We start from the raw sequence: 19,536 nt of genomic DNA, 5'->3' as shown, positions 1-19,536 counted from the left end.
TTTTGGATGAAACTTGAGAAAGAAGCACTTACTAACCCTGTCCTCTTGTATGACTTAATCAATAGTAATAGCCTACTCAAGGTTTCTTTGCTCATGCTTCTGTTTTACAGGGAGAATTTGATTGACAAGCGCATTGAGAATGCTGTCTCTCAGATGCAGTCTGTGATTGAGCTGGGAAGAGTGATCCGAGACAGGAAGACACTGCCTGTGAAGGTAAATCATCAACTTTACCCAAGTCACTTGTACATTCCAGTACAGTTAACTAAAGGTATAAAAACAAGGTCTTGAATTGTTATTTTCCATCTGTCGGCATCAGTGTATGTTTTCACAAATAAAGTAACAGTTAAATGCAGTACAGAAATCTTACGGACATGTTTGAGGTCATTTAGGTGTCACCATTACATATTTTGTCTACCAGAAAGTACAGTCAGGGGCGATTTGTGGTGCAGCAAAACAATAGAAATGACAATAACAATTATAGTTACAATTAAAAATTAAAAAAATTAAAAAATAAACAATCCACAAATGTACAATAGAGAATAACAATAAATAGTAAAAACAAAAAGGTTAAAGTGACCACAGTGCATGCAATCCACCTTAAATATAGTTGTTGTGTTGATTGAGACAACCCATTTTTGTACTGTTCTGTAGATCAACTGTAATGTTTATGTGTATTTCAGTACCCACTGAAGGAGGTGGTAGTTATTCACCAGGATGCAGAGGCTTTGAAAGACATCCAGTCTCTGCAGAAATACATCCTGGAAGTAAGTAAACTGTCTTTTTGTAATTTTTTGACATTACTTTATAACTTTTGTGTATATTTGGTACTTGAGTATTTGCAGTTAAAGTATTATTTATTCAAGTTACACAGTTAGTGTACCGGTTTCAATCTTCTTATCTTTCCTTTTAAGAGTTTTCCTGAAATCTCACTTTGTTGTTGTACCGTGCTTTGATTTGAGTTATTGCATTCATGACTCAAAGAAGGGGCTCTCTGGTGGCTTTGAGGGGGTTTAAGGTGCAGAACATGAACCACAACACCTCTAGCTTGAGTTGGACTACAGACCTCTGTTACAACACGTACATTTTCCGTTACCGACTCGATAGAGAGGTGTAAAATGCACTGAAAATATTTGTGAGTCAAAGAGAAACATCCCCTGATCCCCTTTGACACTTCAAAGCCACTACTGCATGTTCAACTTGATAGAGCAAATGTAGAACAGGAGTACATCTTTCTTCATATGCTGTTTATCTGTAGCTGTGAAATGTCTGTCTGTTTGATTTAAAAATGTTGGCGGAGCAGATGCATAAATAAGAATAATTTGACTTTTGATCTACTGCACACCTCATTGAATGTAGATTGCAAATAGGAGTAATATGTGTTTTTCTTCCCCTTTTAGTACAGGAAACATTATGTTTCTGTTGATTTGTTCGTGGATTTCATAGTGACAGTAAAATACATCATTATAATTTAACATACTGTGCATTTTCTGTATGGAAACATTTAGTGTCAACCACTGGGCGTCTGCTGTTTTTAAATGTGTATGATACAATGTTTTTGTGAAAGTATCATTATCATTGTATGCCTCTGCATTGAAAAGCATAGATTACAAGATAACATATGTGTGGTACATTCAGGTGCTGTATTAAATATGTATGTATAAATTGTAAAAATGATGACTTGGACATCAGACAGACTAACTGTCACAGCTGGAAAAGTCAATGCTGCTCCACATGCTTTACTTGGGAATGTTGCTGCGTTTGTTCTCACTAGAGCCACAACTATGGGATTAAAACGCTGACATAAATCGTGCACACAAATAAGATCCGCTTATACATATAGTGTCCCTTTAACTAAATCTCTTACTGTAATAAGATTATTTTTATTCATAAGCATGGTGTATTTGAAAATACAGCTAGATAGGTTTTTTTTTTTATCATTTTTTAACATTACGTTTATAATTTTCAGGGACAAAGAATTACATCTAGAACATGAACAAAACAGTTTTACCAAAATAAAAAATGTACAGTCTGTGTACAACAGGATCCAAGTTACAAAATGTGTTTTATCAGATTAATGTGAACGATGGAGAAAGCAAAAGACAGCGCTCAGACAAACATATTGAAGTACATTGCTCTGTTTTAGCAAACATTCAAGTCAAGACAATTTAATTCATACAGCACCAATACAAGCTATTCAGGCATTCAGGGCTGTGTGGTTTGTCCTGTTTGTCCTAGTGGTGTTGCCGTACTTTGCTGTCCAATTGGCGAAGTCGCTCAACCAATTACATTCGGGGATACAATGATGATTGGCATGCCACTAGGCCCGCTCCCTTACTGGCAAAAGAAACCCACTCACGTGCGAACAGGGGAAAGTCTCGCGAGCAAGCAGGTGAACGTTTTGCGAGTGGATTATTCTTGCGCTCAAGCATGTTTTTCTTCTTGCAGGCTAAAATATTGCTCGAGGGAGCAGAGATGCAGGATACAATATAGCTCGCGAGTGCTTTGAAAGCGCTCGCAAAAACAATATACGCACACGGATGTTTGATTTATGTCAGCGTTTTAATCCCATACACAACAAAAGATTCCCTGCGATGTATCAGGTCCCCAGCTGAAAAAATTACTGATGCGATGGAAAATTGATTCCGGCTCTTGCTCCCACATGAAGCTGAGCGGGAAAATTGACAGAACATTTACGGATTAAGTGAGGGAAAAGAGCCTCTGTTGCAGCATTCTGTTGGACTCTGCAAGCTTTATCTTTGTTCTAGCCACTTCTCTGTTTAATTTCTGGCGGGGGAAACGTTTAACCTTGCCACCTTCTAGCTTCTCTCCAGTAAACAAGGTTTATTTGATCAGAGTTGAAAGCAGTTCAGCTCCCACAGCCCAAGGAAAAACTTTCAAACTCTGTGTTGTAATGTAGTTTCAGTTTTTTTGGAGGTTATTTTGACCAAGCCTGCCTGACCTCCTATCCTATTGAAAACTCTCCTTTTTAGCATTGCTTTCCTTAAACTACTACATTTCTTTCAGCACTACTTAAAATGTGCACCAGCTGGGCACCTGCAGACAGTTTAACATTTCTATTAAAAATGGAAGAAAAAAGATATTTGCGACGACTTTTAAAATAAATGATTCACTTTTACCTTCACCTGTATTGCTGTTGTTGACTAGGCTTACTGACTGGTTGATTTCATGGCTGGTTTGCTCTGAGTTAATCACACTCTCTGATCTTTTTTTGATTGGCCCTTTACAGCAGTCTGAGGTAATTGAAATGGATGTAACAAAGCATTTAGCTTAACTTAAGACCAATTAGACCTGCATGTTGTGATATAATGACAAGTGAATGGCAGTGTTTCCCCTAGAAATTTTTGTAGCAGCGGTGCTGTGTGTTGGTAACCTACCAACACTAGGGGGTATGCTCCCCCGTAAGAAAAAATTGAAAACTAGGGCTGCAACTAACGATTATTTTGATTATCTAATTTGTCTCATTTGCGGGTGTCAAGGAGCCGCTATCAATATGCGGCAGACTCTCGGACCATCCGGGAGAGTCGGGTCGTCTGCTTTTGTCCTCCCCCTACTTCAGTAGCTTATGAAGGGAGGGGGCAGGTTGTGTTATGAAGCCTACACAGAAGCCAAAAGCGAAGTTATATGGTTAACTAGCTGCTAGCAACTTCTAATGAAATCGAGCAAGTGATCAACATAGTTAACCTCACGTTACTTCAAGCACAGTCATTTTTTGCAGCGGCGCTGAGAATCCCGCAGCGGCGGTGCGCCACTGCTGAACAGTATTGGTAGCAATACTAGTACTGACATGTTTGATGGGATTGCCTCTTTTATGGGAAAACCTGGAGCATCTCACACTGGACTCGTCTTACACCTCATAGATATAAGACACAACAATTCACACCAAGCAGTGGTGGCTCCTGATTTATGCTGATTAAAGTTTCATTGTCTGTTTCTTGAGGCAGAACATGCGTTTAACAAATTGCACTTACATTCAGGAAGGAAGAGAGTAGGCACAGAATGTTAATGGCCACCTATATTTTAGCTTTGGTCAGCTCTTCTTGCCACATATTGCCACTTTATAATGTATCACACAGACATACAGACTCATATATGCCCTCAAGGTAAAGAGGTTTCAGTCCTATTTTAAAACCAAATTTCACTCAAAACAGTAGCTCAAGCTGCTATTTTCAACCCCTCAAACTGTTATTTTCAACCTCACTAGCCTTGAGTTACTCAGCTCAGTACAGCATCTGTGCTTTCTGTCAGCAAGTCAAATACTGTATGCTAGAACTCTGCAACAACCTGCAGTTTTTCACAGTGATTGACTGAAAGTAGCCGTGCATGGCAGGGCCAGGGTGGGTGTCAGTATGGCTAAAATTAGTATCAGATATGACTGCTTCACATATTTCTCCCTCTCCTATGATTGAAAAATAGAACGTATTGAATTGAAAGGTAGAAATATTGACTGAATAGGAGAAATGGTTCACAGACTTAAAGATCAACTGGCTTACTGACTGTTTGATTTAGGGGCTGACTCACTCCCAAAGAGAATTTCTCTCTGTGGTCAATTTTTGATTTGCCCTTTACAGTGTACGTCTGTGGTAATTACAGTTTTATATTTCTACGTTAGATTGCGTTTTTATCTAGTCTGAATATTGTTTTTCATGAACTGAAGTTTTTGTGCATTTTCATCTATTCACTTGACATGTTTCATTTTGTATTTTGTTTAATTTATTTTATAATAATGAGAACAAAAACATACAAATCAATCAATTATTTATTATTTTTATTGAATTTTCAGTTACATGGATTATGAATTATAAACATCACAATTACAAACATTACGTTATATATACACAACCACATACACAAAACAGAGGAAAAGGAAAAAAAAAAAGCAAAAAACATTACACATTACTACTATATAGAAGGGGGGCGGGGGGGGGGGGGGGTAAGCGTCAGGGTTGTCCTGTGCAGGCATAGAGAATTCCTTGAAATAGTCCATATATGGGCGCCACACATTATAAAATTTCTTCAAGCCAGCGTTTATGTGTTGGAGCATTAGAATTAAGAAGAATTAATTTCCTGGCAAGGAGTGTGACAAAAGCAACCACATTTGCTTGATTTGTTGAAAGTGTAATCCCTTCAGGTGAGGCACCAAATATTGCCATAATTGGATTGGGGCTGATCCTTTTCTTACAAACACAAGAGATGCCATCAAAGATACATAGGCAGAAGGAGCTCAACCTCGAGCATGACCAAAACATGTGGCTGAGGGTGGCTTCGGTCTGGTGACATCTTTCACATCTTGGATCTATATTTGGATACAGTTTGGCTAGTCTGCTCTGGGAGAGGTGAAGTCTGTGAAATATCTTGAACTGAATCAGACCATGTCTGATACAAATGGAGGATGTATTCACTCTACTCATTGCCAGTTGCCAGGTCACATCTGGTATCTGCAGGTTAAGATCCTCCTCCCATTTGGTCTTTACATGGTGAAGAGAAGGAACAGCTACATTTTGGATCGTGTCATATACAAATGAAACAAAGCCTTTTGTTTGTGGATCCCTGTTAACGCAATCATGAATCCAATCTTCCTCTATGGCTACAAAAAAACACGGTTGATGTAATTTATTACCATGTTTCAAGTAGTTTACATTGTATTTCGTTGGGTGGACAGGTACACATGCTGTGTGCAGGAATAGCTTTTTAAATGTTTAATTGACCAAATGCAGTTGGGTCACTAAACATGTGCACTGTTGTGAAGGAGAGCTTTGTTAATTTTTTTCTTTAACAGTTTAGCAACACATGGTGATTATTAAAAACAATGTGACTTGTAAGCATAATTTAATTGAACTTTTGTATGTTTTACTATGCTTGTTTTAGTTTCATTTTAGTTGGTTTTTTTTTGTATTTTAGTTTTTCCTGTTTGTCTCTGTTCACCCTGGTTCTCATTCAGTGACACTTTCTGTTCATACCTGTGAAGTTCACACTCTCTACAGGCAACTACAACACAGCAACTTTACCTTTCTAAAACATATTGTGATTTTTTTTTTCACTTCCCAGGAGCTCAACGTGCGCCAGTTGACAATGTCGACAGATAAGGACAAGTACGGTATCCGCCTGAGAGCTGAGCCAGACCACATGGTGCTGGGCAAGAGACTAAAGGGGGCCTTCAAAGCCGTCACCGCTTCTATCAAGGAGCTCACCAGCGAACAGCTAGAGGCCTTCCAGAAGACAGGTATTGTTGTGGGTGGCTGTTTGTTTTTGTGTGTGTGCAAAAAAAGACACAAACTCAGTGAACTGAGGGTGCAAAGAAAAATCAGAAAAAACCTTTCAGTAATTTCAATGCACATCAGCTGTAGTTTGCATGTACATGTGGTGAAGTTTTTTTCTCTGCAAATGACTTGTCAGAATTATCCTAATGTATTCACTTTTACTTCTCGACACCAATGATGCAACTGATTCTAATTATTTAGAGTACTGAAGTAGGTAAGTGTTTTTGCTTGCAGTTGCACAATTGTTGCATGTTGTGTCAAAATCATACATATATATTTTCTATATATATATAAAATTATTTATTTTGAAATGAAAACCTGCTACAGACTGCCAGTTAGTTTATCCCCAGAATGCTCACCCTAACCCTTCTGAAACTATAATGAGAGCTAGAGTCCGGATCAAAGCAGTGCAAGGTATCTTGTCTCTCCAATTATAGAAAGACGAGGAGAGCCCCAGAGTCTCTGGGGAAGGAAGCTGTGGAGGTCAGCTGGACTGTGGGAACTTAACATTTCCAATCACTTGGATGTTTGAAGTCTAGCCAATTGGAAAGAAGTAGGTTGAGCGATGTAAGGAAAGTGATAGCTGTGGTAGAAGAGGAAACACAGATGAAAATGTGGGCAATGGTACCCAGTGATGGTTCATTGACTTATAATCAAAGGCAAGATGTAATGTTTGAGTAAACTAAACCCATTTTAAGGGGCTTAACTGCATAATTCAGCACCTATTTCTGTTTTAGAGGAGAATGATTAGAGCTATTTGGGAAGAGGACGTTAAGTAGTGAAAAAAAGACAAAATAAATGTTTGGTGACTGGTTATGATCAGTCTCCTAGTGGATTGTACACTTCTAGCTCTGATGCAGTAAGATAATGGAAAATCTCACATTCAATTGAGAGCCTGCTTTTAACCTCTTGAACAATTTCTAGCTTCAGAATCCACAATTGAAAAACATTTATAATTTAGACTAGAAGCATGGCAATTTATTATGGGCTCACGGCGGTTGGTTGTGTCATTCATTGTTCCTCACCTGTAACTTTGAGCCGATTGTTTTGATGGGATGGAAAAGAGGTGAAGAAAGAGCAGAGAAGCGAGGAGGGACACAGGAAATCAAAGCATGGAAATCTAGGATTAGAGAGAACGGAGTGACTGTTTCACCCGGCCTCTGGGTGTGGAGAAGTGAAGAGGAGAGGAGAAACATGGTCATGGTCTTTAGTCAGAACACAGACATGGGTAATTGCCGCCAGTGGCAAAATTGAGATATAAACCTGACTAGATTGGGTTTGCTGTATTGTTTAAAAGCTCAGATCCCATGTGGGTTTGGCCAGGAAGATGCAATGTAAGGAATTTCAAAATGCAAGCAAATACCAGTCCAAACCCAACTAATTCAAAACAAAGCCTCTGTCTGCATGCAAGTTTGAAGAGGATTTTAATCTGAAGGATTCAGCCTAATTGAAACCTTTTTCTAGGATCTTTCTCCAAAGATAACTGCGGCCGAATGAAGACTAATTTCACACAATCAGCTGGCAATTATTCAAATTTAATGAGGAGGATGGGGGGAACTAAATTGTTTATCATCGCATTTTCACCAAAGTCTGTAGCCAGCATTGATTTAATCATACCATGCATCAAAATGCCTGAAAGTAAAAATATAAATATCTCTCTACTTGGAATTCAATTTTCACAGGAAAACCAGCTGTGAGGACATTTCTGTGTTGTGAGAACATTTTGGTCTTAACAACTTCAGTGGTCAATTTGAGGATTAAGACTTAGTTTTAAAGTGAAGGTTATATTGGGTTAAGGTTCAGTTTAGGATCAGGGTTGGGTTTAGATATTTATGGTCAATGTTACAGTAGGGGGCTAAGGAATGCAGTATGTTTGAGTGTCTTCAAAAGGATATAAAGACAAACGTGTGTGTGTGTGTGTGTGTGTGTGTGTGTGTGTGTGTGTGTGTGTGTGTGTGTGTGTGTGTGTGTGTGTGTGTGTGTGTGTGTGTGTGTGTGTGTGTGTGTGTGTGTGTGTGTGTGTGTGTGTGTGTGTGTGTGTGTTGTGATTGATCTGAATGCAATCCCTTTAAAACAGTTCAAATATTTTCTTGAATGTATATCATTCAACATCCCACTGAATCCAACTTTGTACCACAGCAGTCCTCCTAATTGTCTCTGTAGGCCGTACCACCTGTGTTTGTCCTGTGTGATTGTTATCAAGGGTATCCCAACCCAAATGCAAAATCCTAGTATTCTTGGAGAGAATCTGTTTTAATGAGTGCACATTAAGTATGGTTCAAATCATTTTCTTGCCCCTTGGTGTATTTTGCATAGGCAGTATGATTTATTGTCGTTCAGAAATGTCGGCTGACAGAGCTGAGACACACTAGGGTTCAGTGTTGTTGAATTTTGTATAAGTTGCAAGTTTACAATAATAAAAGCTATATATAAATATAATGATGATTATTTTTAGATTCATAGAAGTAATTGTGGTCTTCACGGTTTTCTTCTTGTTGTGGTTAATTGTCAGGATGCATCATGGTGGATGGACATGAGCTTCACGAGGAGGACCTCCGGCTGATGTACACCTTTGACCAGAGCTCTGGATCAGCTGCACAGTACGAAGCACACTCTGACGAACAGGTATGCTTCTTATATACGGCACCTTGGCCTGCAAATTCAACACTGTGATACACACAAAAAAATGTGACCTTCAGGAAAACTTGAAACCAAAATTAGATTTAATATGTAAATGAAAATTGTTTTCAAGTCAGTATGGGACCCATTCAGACAGGGCTGCGAACCATTAGTGCCTTTTTTGCATTGCTTTTGTTAATCAAGCACTTCTTTTTTTTAGCCCTGGTAGCAGCATAGATGTAGAGATGGCAAGGTCATTCAAGGTTAGCGGGTTGACAGTTTTGGCTTTTAGTGAAATATGTAACCACTGGATGGATTGCCAATGAATGTGTTCAAAGTCCTGCCCAGAATGAATTGTAATCACTATGATGATAAAATTGAATCTAATGCTACGATCGGGTCAAAATTAAAATGTTTTCAATACTTTGATTTATGAACAAATACTTGCAAAACGAATAATGATATTCCCTTCAGCCTCTGCTGTACTTTGTGTGCTAAGTAGTTAATGTTAGCATGCTAACACACTAAGTTAAGATAGTGAACCAGGTAAACATTATACCTGCTTAACATCAGCATGTTAGCATGCCGATGTTAGCATTAGCTCAAAGCACCGCTGTGCCTAAGTTGCAGCTACTTACTTATACTTACTTATTGTATCTATCTATCACCAGTCACATATCTACATATTTTGACTGGTGAATGTCCTTTTTCAAAACATTTCCTAATTAAAGTTGTAGTAACCTAATGAATAAATCACTAGAGCTTGACCAATACTGGATCTTTGGGGCGATACTGATTGAATATATTTAAAATTCTCTGCCTATATAACTATAAAAGATAGAAAAAAATATTGACGCATATCGGACAATATATACACTTATACCGATATATCTGTGATCGGCTGTCTGTTATACTTGTCTTGCTCTATAAATTACACATACATCTAAAGTACATTCTCCCATCCACTTCCCATCTCTTTTTCTCTCTCTTTACTGATAGATTACACGTTGCTGTTTGCTAGGTTGGTCTACAAAGTGCAATGTAACTTGATCTAAGAAAATAAACGCTTCTCTGCCGCTGCTCATGCAACAAGCTGCCATATACAGTACAGTAAATGCATTGATGTGTCTTTACTAGGAGTGTGATGTATGAAATTATTTCACGGCTAAGTGGAAACCAGCATGTAAGCGTTTCCCACAGGCCCTCTCTAATCAGTGCTCCTCCAACCGTATACACACCACACGGCTGCACCTTAATACCAGTTTACTGAGCTGGCTTTTTAATTCTCTCTGTTACACTCGCTCGCTTGCACTGAGTCCGCAGCTCCCATTTGTCTGTTTCTCTTTTCTCTCTCCGTTGTGTTCTCTTACTCTGTTGCCTGTCATCTTTTTCCCTCCTCCTCCTCTACAGTGTTCAGGGCTGGCAGCAGCTCAGCCTTACACATCATGTCAATCACTTAACTTTTACTGTAATGACTAAAACTTATTATTGCTGTTTGGCTTTTTTTTTTCTTCATTTTATACACTACAGACAAATTGTTCACGTTACAAGACAGCTCCAGTTTTTTAAAGGCTGCTCTTAACATTTTCAGACATTAACCTACTTTCATAAAAGACAGTAGCACATAGCTGAAGGTGTCTGTAGTACTAAGTAAGCACTTAACTTCATCACTGAAACGAGAACCTGGAATTGACTTATATTTAGTTGATTGATTAGATAATAAAATGAGAATAGAGTCATTCTTTCACAATATTTCTGAGCATTACATGTTTCTTTCTGTCCACATGTCAAAACTTTATGCCCTCAGGAAAATATGATATTTGGGCTCAAATAGCAGCTGCAACATTTCATCATGATTTATCCTCTTCTTTATAATTACATTAGTTGAAATATTTACAAAAAATAATGATGATGATGATGATGATCACCAGTAATCTGTAATGTTTTTCATCTGATATAAAGGATCTTTTGAAACTTTTGAAAATTAAACCTTCTTTGACTCAAAATCCAGCTACCTCTCCTTTGGTCAGATTTTGCAGCCAGTTTATGCATAAATCCTCCAATCATGAAAACTGGGGATTGTATATGATGCAGCTTCCCCTGTTAAAATGAAGATATATTTATTAGTCTTTTCAATCATCAGTTCTTTGCTCACATTTCTCATCCATTCAACATGGAGCTGAACCTCTCCTATTGTTTTTTAGGTCCTGGTGCTGTTGGATGTCACCCCAGACCAGTCCATGGTGGATGAAGGCGTTGCCCGAGAGGTCATCAACCGCATTCAGAAACTACGCAAGAAGGTGGGGCAATTATTTCAGGAGCACTACTCGCTGTGGAAACCAGAGTGACACCTAACACGCTACTACTGAATTTTGCAATCCAGTGCTTAATGAATACAATCTGACATAGTTGAAAGTGTTTGCCAATACATGTAATCAGGGCCATGCCAGGGTGAGCACAACAGACCAGTGAGACAGTGTGAGGAGAGGTGCTGGATCACAAAATATCTTACAAGGCTGTTGCTCGCATGGTGTGTAATGCATGACCGTAGATCAAATTAAATTGAACATGAGAAGTATTTCAGGACATGACACAGTGGAACAGAAGGAATTACTCAAAAAGAAAAAAAAGAGAAAATGCTGGGAGCTGGTGTCTGTTTGAAAGACAACACTAACCTCCTGGTAAAATACAAGTATCTCCAGTAGAAATCAGAAGAGGTTTCCCTTGTTTGATATCTCTAAATAATACTGCTGTCATCTTAAGCATCTGTATCATGAACCATTTCTTCAATATAGTAGTTCTGATTAAGCTGTTAGTCAGCCAATGACAACTTTTTAAGGAAATAAAGCATATCCAGTTGTTCCAGGAAAAAATGAACCCTTTGGACACAAAGATACAGTGTCTGGGACAGTAGAGAAACTTATCATTATTAATGAAATGATTATGTTTATACATCATGGAATATTGCATCATTTTAATTGTTGGTGGTTCAAATTCCAAAAAAATGCTTTTTTTGTTTCACAGAAATATAACCTCACTGACAAAGAGATGCATCATATTGTAGCCACTATTATGTAATTCAGTCTGAAATGTAGCTATAATAAAAACCCAAACTGTTAGCTTAATAAAATAAAAATAAATTTAATAGAGGTTGATCTGTTCATTTTAATACATTTATATTTATGTAAATGTGGTGATATCTGTGCCTGGAGCCATAGAATCAGCTCTGTTCTGCCCAGTAAAAACATGAAACACTGATTATCTCAAGAGTCGGGCTGCTAGCAGCTGAGATGACTGAATTTCCAAATAGGCATTATTTAGAGAAACTAACCACATACTGGGAATCTAAATAGTTACTTTCTTGCTTGAAAAAATATTAAAACTTTAAGTGACATATTAACAGTCCTACAGCAAAAATAGCAACAGACTGATGATTTGGGGGGCAGCAGTAAGAAGATAATGATGAGAAAGATATACATATGATCAAAACAAATTAAATTGAATGTTTAAACTGTGAAGCTGTCATGGTGTTTAAAATCAAATTAAAGCGTACTCGGAAATATGTTCAAAGTGTGTATGTTAATTTCCATCAGAGTGTATCAATCAGAAACAGGTTTACATTTGCACTGCACTCAGCAGCGATGCATTTATTAATCAAACTGTTAAAAACAACAAGAAACAGTAAGTCAGCCCATGACTGTAAGAGTAATTAAACTGATTGTTGTCAAACTCAGGGTGCTTTCAGTTTTTTATTCAGATATAGTTTTTAGGGAACAACTAGCATAACTTCCATGGCAGACCAGAGTGAGTCAGTGAAGTGATGCAAGTTACTGAAATAGACTTATTAAACTATATTTAAAATGAAAAAAAAAGAACTTCAATTTGGGACAATGGTTATTAAGTCTGGGACACTTGAAAGTAGATTTCAGGGCACTGAGGAAAAAAGTTCATTCCAAGCTCTGCAATCAACAGAAAATGTATCTTCACTAATTATACATTCTCATTTCTTTTAAGACATATATCAAGAAAAAGCACCAAACATTTTTGTTTTCAAGTTTTTTTTAAATATATATCAAATATATATTGGCTAAACTTTGATTTGAATTAATAAAAAAATAAGAGTAATCAATAATGACACTAATTATTTGTAATATTGACCCCCGGCAAAAATATATTCTGTGTTTTTGTTACATTTCTCTCCCTTTGATTACCCTCCTCCCTCCTTCCTCTTTATGTCCCATGCTAATTTGGTCGAGGCAGTTTTGAAATCTTTCCACTGCAGCGTCACAGTTAGAAGTTTCTCCATCATAAGGCAGGCTTAATGGAAGCTTAATTACAGTCTGGCCCCTTTCAGATTCTAATGTTAGAGCTTTGAAGTGGTCTGGGGAGTAAAGACGGATTAGCCAACAGCCCCTTGTTTTCACAACCAACAAACAGTTTTTTCCGTCCCCCTATAGCAATGGTGTGCACTGGCTCACAGCCAGGCTAAATTCCTCCAGTTATTTCAAACTGAGATCTGTTAGGAATTTTCCACCCCGTGGATGGGAATTAATTTTTTAACAATTCTTTGACATGTTTGGTTGTAGTATGTGGTGTGTGTTTGTGTGTGTGTGTGAGAGAGAGTCTTTATCAGTGTTTGTGTGGGTGTTTTTTGTTTTATATGTGAACATATGCAAGGTTGAGGAATTCAGGGGTCAACATTTCCTTTTTGTTTCTCACAAACTCACTCACTCACTCACTCACATACACACATACTGTACTAGCCCCTTCAGGGTAGAGTCAGTGCCTTGACTTGGCAGGAAAAGCCTACAAACCTTCCTACATTGATTGACTGCTCCTCTGTATCTAGCTAACCTTATTCCTCTGCCCTTGAGCCACATCCTGCAATTGGAGAGTGTGTGTGTTTGTGTGTACTACAGAGTCGTCATATGCATGTGTGTATGGCTGTGCACGTGCACACACTTGCACACTGCAGATTAGAACGAGATCAATGTGTTTGAATGTGTCAAGGTTAGAGGAGGCCAATAAAAATGTCCTCTGGTTCCCTCCTTCCTTTATGGGTTTTTTTCTTGGACTGTCTGTTTTTTGTTTTTTAAGCCTTACCCCCTCTTCTTGTTATCCCATCCTTCCTTTTTACCCTCCTTCGGGTAATTGTTTCTTCCAGATTTCAATTTTTTCCCCGATAAAAACTATTGAAAAGAATTGCTTGTGGCAAAAATAGGATTCCTTACATCCTTGAAAATAATTTTAGTCAGATAATAGCTTTTTCTGTAGTAAGCAGTACTTTTAACATATTTACTTACTCATGGCCAGTATAAATATTGATTATTATTTTAGTGAAATAAAGTCAGTTTCTGAAAAAGGCTACACTTGCTATTTGTTTACATATTAAAACCTGCAACTTGATCCGTCAATCTGTTGTCCCACAGGGCCATTTGGTGCCGTCAGATGAGATAACTGTGTACTACCGCAGCCAGCCAGAGGGGGAGTACTTGGCCTCTGTGATCCAGGCTCACACTGAATTCATCCTGGCTACAACTAAGGCTCCACTTTTGCCCTACCCTGTCCCAAAGACTGCCAGCACCATCATAGAAGAAAAGACTCAGGTAAGAGAGGACACCTGAGGACAAGCAGGGTTATTGTTTGCTGCACCAACATGCATTAGAAGCTCAGTTTGACAAGCAGCTTTGACATTTATAAAGCATAATGGTTACAGACCGTGCTTGCTATCATAAGTGTGAGTAATACTTTTTATACAGAATTTATGTATCTAAAGTTTTCACATTCTTCTCATTACCACTCTGAATGAATTAGTAGGTTCGTATGAGTCACCATTTAATTTTTAGTTTTAAGGACACTTCAGTAAAGATTATGAAACGTCTGTTTCTCTGTCTGTTTCCTTCTTTCATGCTCTTCATTTTCTTTGTTGCAGCTGAAGGGCTCAGACTTGGAGTTAACTATAGTAAAAGGATCTTCAGCTCCTCGGGCTCCTCTGAATGGACCAGCTTGCAGCTACGTGAACCTCAGGGTGAAGGTCAACAACAAAGAACAAGGTAACACATGGGGGAGCCAAAAAGAATGTCTGTCTTTCCAGCCTGAAATATTGCAACAAGAAGATGTAAAACAGTCCATAGAAGTTGCTCCTAGGTTATTTTTACATTTTTGGGAAAATAAATTATGTGCTAATCCATAAAATAATGAAATATGGTGAATGCCATGTTTAGTACAAATATTTAATGGTGAAATATTTAGTGGCTTTTCACATATAGAATGAGTTTAGTCAACCTGTCTTATCTGATGTTCACTGAATGAACTGCTTGGCTCTTCAGAGGGGGTGGTGCTGCTGGAGAACCCTAAAGGGGATAACTGTCTAGATGTGGACAAGCTGAAGCAAGTGTGCAGCAGCATCTTTGGAACCAATAACACCAAACTCCGAATCTTCAACAGCGGGACTGGTGAGACAGAAATAAAGCATTGTACTAATATTTACAGCAGACATATCCACCACATGGTTACATGCATCAATGTCATTACCTTCTCGCAGTAATTTCATGAAAAGACACCAACTCAACTGTTACTGTGTAAAGGACATTGTTTTACTGATTTAAGTAACTTTCACTAGATTAAGTGATACAACTCTTCTGTGTTTGTGTGTGTGTGCACTGTCTGTGTGCTTCTCTGTGCATGTTTGTGTGTTCATTGCAGAGCTAACCAGTAAAACGGACCTCAAGGCTTTGAGCGGTAAAACGCTGTCAGTGACGTCAGGCTCCTCCTCTCCTGCCCCTGCCCCCGCCACCGACACTCTCCTATGTCCCTATGTGAACCTGCTGCTCTGCAACGCACAGCCAGCTGGTGAGAGACGCATGAACACACACATTATAACGCACAAATTAATTAAAGTATACTACTTATTATAATCTTCACTAACTCTGCAGTGACCAAAACAGCATTGATTTTATCATGTGAACAAGGTTAGTGTAGTTAAAACTGTATTTTGTTCAATAGATAATGCATTATGGCCCCACATTTCTTTCTGTGTCATCCAGCTAAGAATTCAAACTTGATGCAGTTATCGCTATCTGGTCCAGACATTGTCAATTTCTCAGTTACTCGAAATCCAAGTAAGCAGAAAATATCTAGCAGACCAATGAAAGCAGTGTAACAATGGAACAGCATCTCTGAGCCTTAGCAGTAATGTCTCTTCACTGTCCTTACCAGAAATCAACAATACAGTCACTGTTATTAGATTATGAATGTGATTTCACCATTAAAACCAGTGGTGGTAAAAGCACAGAGATCTTAGCAACACCACTATATAAAAATGCTATGTTACCATTAAAGGTTTCATTTTATGCAATTTTACTCAAATAAATGCAGTGAGGTAAACGTTGTAATAGCTGCCTTTTGAAGTGTTGTGAAGATAAAGTGAGTGAAGTACAAGCGTGTCAAAACTAGTAAAAAGAACGGCACTCAAGTAAATGTATTTTATTTTCCACCACTGGAATCAACTACAATCATTGTTTGTTGAATTCAGTGTTCATTGTGCAGCTGTATCCTTCAAGTCATTCACACCAAGCTTTAACCTTGTACTTTTATCCCTTATATTCACCAACTAATCATCCCATTCATCCCGTTCCCATTCCCATGTCCCTTATGTTTTCCCTTGTTCTTATACCCTCCTGGGTCAGAAATAGCCAAACCAACAAGCCAATAATTCCTTAATGTGTATAGAGGAAGTAAAGTCTGTCTTCTCTTCAACACTCTCCCTGTCTCCTCTAGAGTGCCAGACAGGAGAGGTGGGCACCCTCTTGCTGGTGAACCCAGTGGGCCAGAATGGGCTTGACTACTCAGGCCTGCTGTCTGAAGCTGCCAAGGTTTTTGGCCTCCGTAGCAGACGGCTCAAACTCTACCTGGACCAGGACCTCACCCAAGGTAAGATGAAAAGATGATGGATATTATATCTACTTTAGAAGAAGTCTTAAATTGGTTTACAGACCATGATTGAGGGCAGAAATACCGTGAGGAGACAATATGATGAGTTTTTTTTCCTTTATCGTTTAAGATGCCTCTGATAAGAAAAGTAGTTTCCATTGCAGGTTTAGAATTTAAGGAATTATGTTGTTATACTTGGCGAAGAGAAAATGTCAAAGCTTAGCTAGTAAATATTGGGAGATACATTTAAAAAGACAGAATCAGGTCAGGTGTGAAAGCAGTGTGTTGTTTTCATTTGAGTCAGCTTTATATCTCAGTTTGTTACAATTAGATAAAACAAAGTCGGTAGTGATAACATTTCTAACACAGGTTTACTGATTTAAACACCATTACAGTTTAAACAAGCTATAATGAGTGCACAGGGTGAGATTATGGATATTTTTCATGATCGTTTTCAACTGACAAAGAAAAATATAGAAAACAGTTTGTCACTTTTTGTAATAAGTGTGTGCTTCTAGTGAATACAGAACATAAATATAATGTGTTATTAATATATTGTCAAATACTATTCATCACAGATCAAAGCACTTTTTGTTTTTTATTCAGCCACTGTATTTGGTCTTTTTAGAGCTCATACATAGTGAAAAGCAGTGTCAGGTGCACAGTTGTAGTAAGGATAAAGATGAACAAAACACTGGCACTCACAGATACATAGTCTTTGTATTTATTGTGGACAAAATGAATATATAAAATAAATTGGTCCACAGTAGATAAGAAAAGTATGGATCTGTGAGTGCTGGTGTTTTGTTTCTTTTTAGATTCCAGTTCTGTGTTTTGCAACATTGGTTACATTTAAAATTCATGGAATATTAGAGAAAGGTTAAATGTCATCTCATCTTTAGTGCACTGATCAGTGAAGTGGCTACAATATGATGGCACAATTTGTAGTGAAATTAGATATAGTGTATAGTATTGATGAAAAACTACATTGCATGTTCTGTTATTACAGGAGTTGCTGAGATGTTTATTTATTATTGTATGGGTATAAACTTAAATAACTTGGGCTGTGAATGTGTTTTTTTGTTTTTTGTTTTTCAATCAAGCATATTAAACATTATAACTTATGTTTTCACTTTATGTTTTTCAGAGCTGTCAGCTGATTCATCAGTGAAATCTCTAGACACCAAAACTCTGTTTGTGAGAGTTATTCCCACCACAGCAGAAGCATAGATCCTGAGAATAAGAAGCCATCTTTAAGATCTCAGTATCAACATTTGTCTCTGATGCATCACAGGTTCCCCTAATGAAGTTTTTTTTACCTCTAAAATCACAACAACCCCACTGATGTACAGTGGAGTATTACAACATGATGTGCGTCATTTGTTAAGATGCTTTTTTTGGAGGAGAAATCCTGATGCAAAGCAGGCTTGTCTGTCAAGTTCATACCATAGAGTCTCTATCACTCATTTTTTCAAAATTCTTAAGATACTTTCAGGCACAAAATTAGCATGCTTAAGATGTCTTAAGATTTTGATGTGTTAGAAACCTGCCAAGATGTGATGATAGCTGTAATAATCTTCTTATTTAGCCAAGTTTCCTTTTGTCCTTGATGCAGTTTCTTTCCATTCTTCTCTTTATTTAGTCACCAAATGTAAGTGAGTTTTTTCAGAAAGCACAATGTGTTAGAAAGCTATATTTATTCTGGACAGTAAAGGGATTTGTCGGCAAACTTTTTACATTCTTCACTAGAAAATTGATGCACTTCAGGAACAGAACGGTTGTTCGTACGCAACAGCTGAACAGACCAGCTGGATAGATGTGTGAATTTGAAAGTGTGAAGTGGCCAGTTATGGAAACTGGAAAACTACCAGTGGAAGGAAAACCAGGCATTGAGTTTACCCAGAAAGAAATGCCAAAGGTTGATGTTTCAGTAATGGGGAAATTAATATTCCAGGCAACTGTCTAACCTGTCTAGCCGTCAATATTACCATTGGTTGTTTTTGTCCTTTAGTATGCTAGTGATAAAAATTATGCAAGCTACTTCCCTTCGAGGCTTATTTGAGGTGAGCTTAGTCCAGAGTAATTATTGCTGTGGCTCATTATTGGGAAACCAATTTGGCCTATTGTGCTTACACACCATTTAGAATTTAACAGATAAACCTATTCTGCTCATTGCATTGGGAATCCTTTGACAATTGTGAAGGCATTTGAAAGGTGAAATGGATTTTCGGGCTGCTGTACCTCGGGGACAAAAGGGTTCTGTCATAAAAAAGAGCAACAAATGGATAATGTACTATTTTAAGTGGCAAATGGAATAAATCAAAGGTGACTGAAAACATGTTTTTCTTCTTTTCTGCTCACTCAACCCTCGGTTTTTCACAGAGAGACTTGCTCTACATCGTGTCTGTGGGAGCCTGAAGTCAGACACTTCCAGCAATATGGAAAAATGTGTTTGAACATTTTGACTGACTCATGTTACTTTCTTGAACAGCAAGGTCAGGGAACAAAAGCAAAAAAACATTCTAAAAATGCCTTCAGCAGCAATAAATGTTTTTTTAAGAATATTTTGACATTTTGGGAACTACACTAGTTTTCTTGCCTAGAGGTAGATCAGAAAATTGATGCAAATGCTGCATCTCTGACTGTGATATGACTCTCAGATACCATTACAACCCCAAAGCACCATCTTAATGTATAAGTATACTAC

At 37.9% G+C, this 19,536-nt stretch overlaps 1 protein-coding gene across 1 annotated transcript in view; it reads left to right on the top strand.

The window, feature by feature from the left end:
* iars1 (isoleucyl-tRNA synthetase 1) overlaps window positions 1–19,167 on the top strand; it is a 56,053-nt gene extending 36,886 nt beyond the window's left edge. The window contains exons 24-34 of the mRNA XM_053315727.1: window positions 111–213; window positions 681–764; window positions 6,067–6,241; window positions 8,791–8,903; window positions 11,102–11,197; window positions 14,327–14,503; window positions 14,830–14,950; window positions 15,227–15,352; window positions 15,603–15,749; window positions 16,677–16,829; window positions 17,977–19,167. Of these exons, the coding sequence (XP_053171702.1) occupies window positions 111–213; window positions 681–764; window positions 6,067–6,241; window positions 8,791–8,903; window positions 11,102–11,197; window positions 14,327–14,503; window positions 14,830–14,950; window positions 15,227–15,352; window positions 15,603–15,749; window positions 16,677–16,829; window positions 17,977–18,059 (1,378 nt within the window). The 3' untranslated portion in view covers window positions 18,060–19,167. The remainder of the gene's footprint in view (window positions 1–110; window positions 214–680; window positions 765–6,066; window positions 6,242–8,790; window positions 8,904–11,101; window positions 11,198–14,326; window positions 14,504–14,829; window positions 14,951–15,226; window positions 15,353–15,602; window positions 15,750–16,676; window positions 16,830–17,976) is intronic.
* The last annotated feature ends 369 nt before the right edge of the window (window positions 19,168–19,536 follow it).

Source organism: Scomber japonicus, chromosome 3, assembly GCF_027409825.1.
Source record: "Scomber japonicus isolate fScoJap1 chromosome 3, fScoJap1.pri, whole genome shotgun sequence".
Classification (NCBI taxonomy): domain Eukaryota; kingdom Metazoa; phylum Chordata; class Actinopteri; order Scombriformes; family Scombridae; genus Scomber; species Scomber japonicus.
This window is presented reverse-complemented; position numbering and strand designations above follow the sequence as displayed.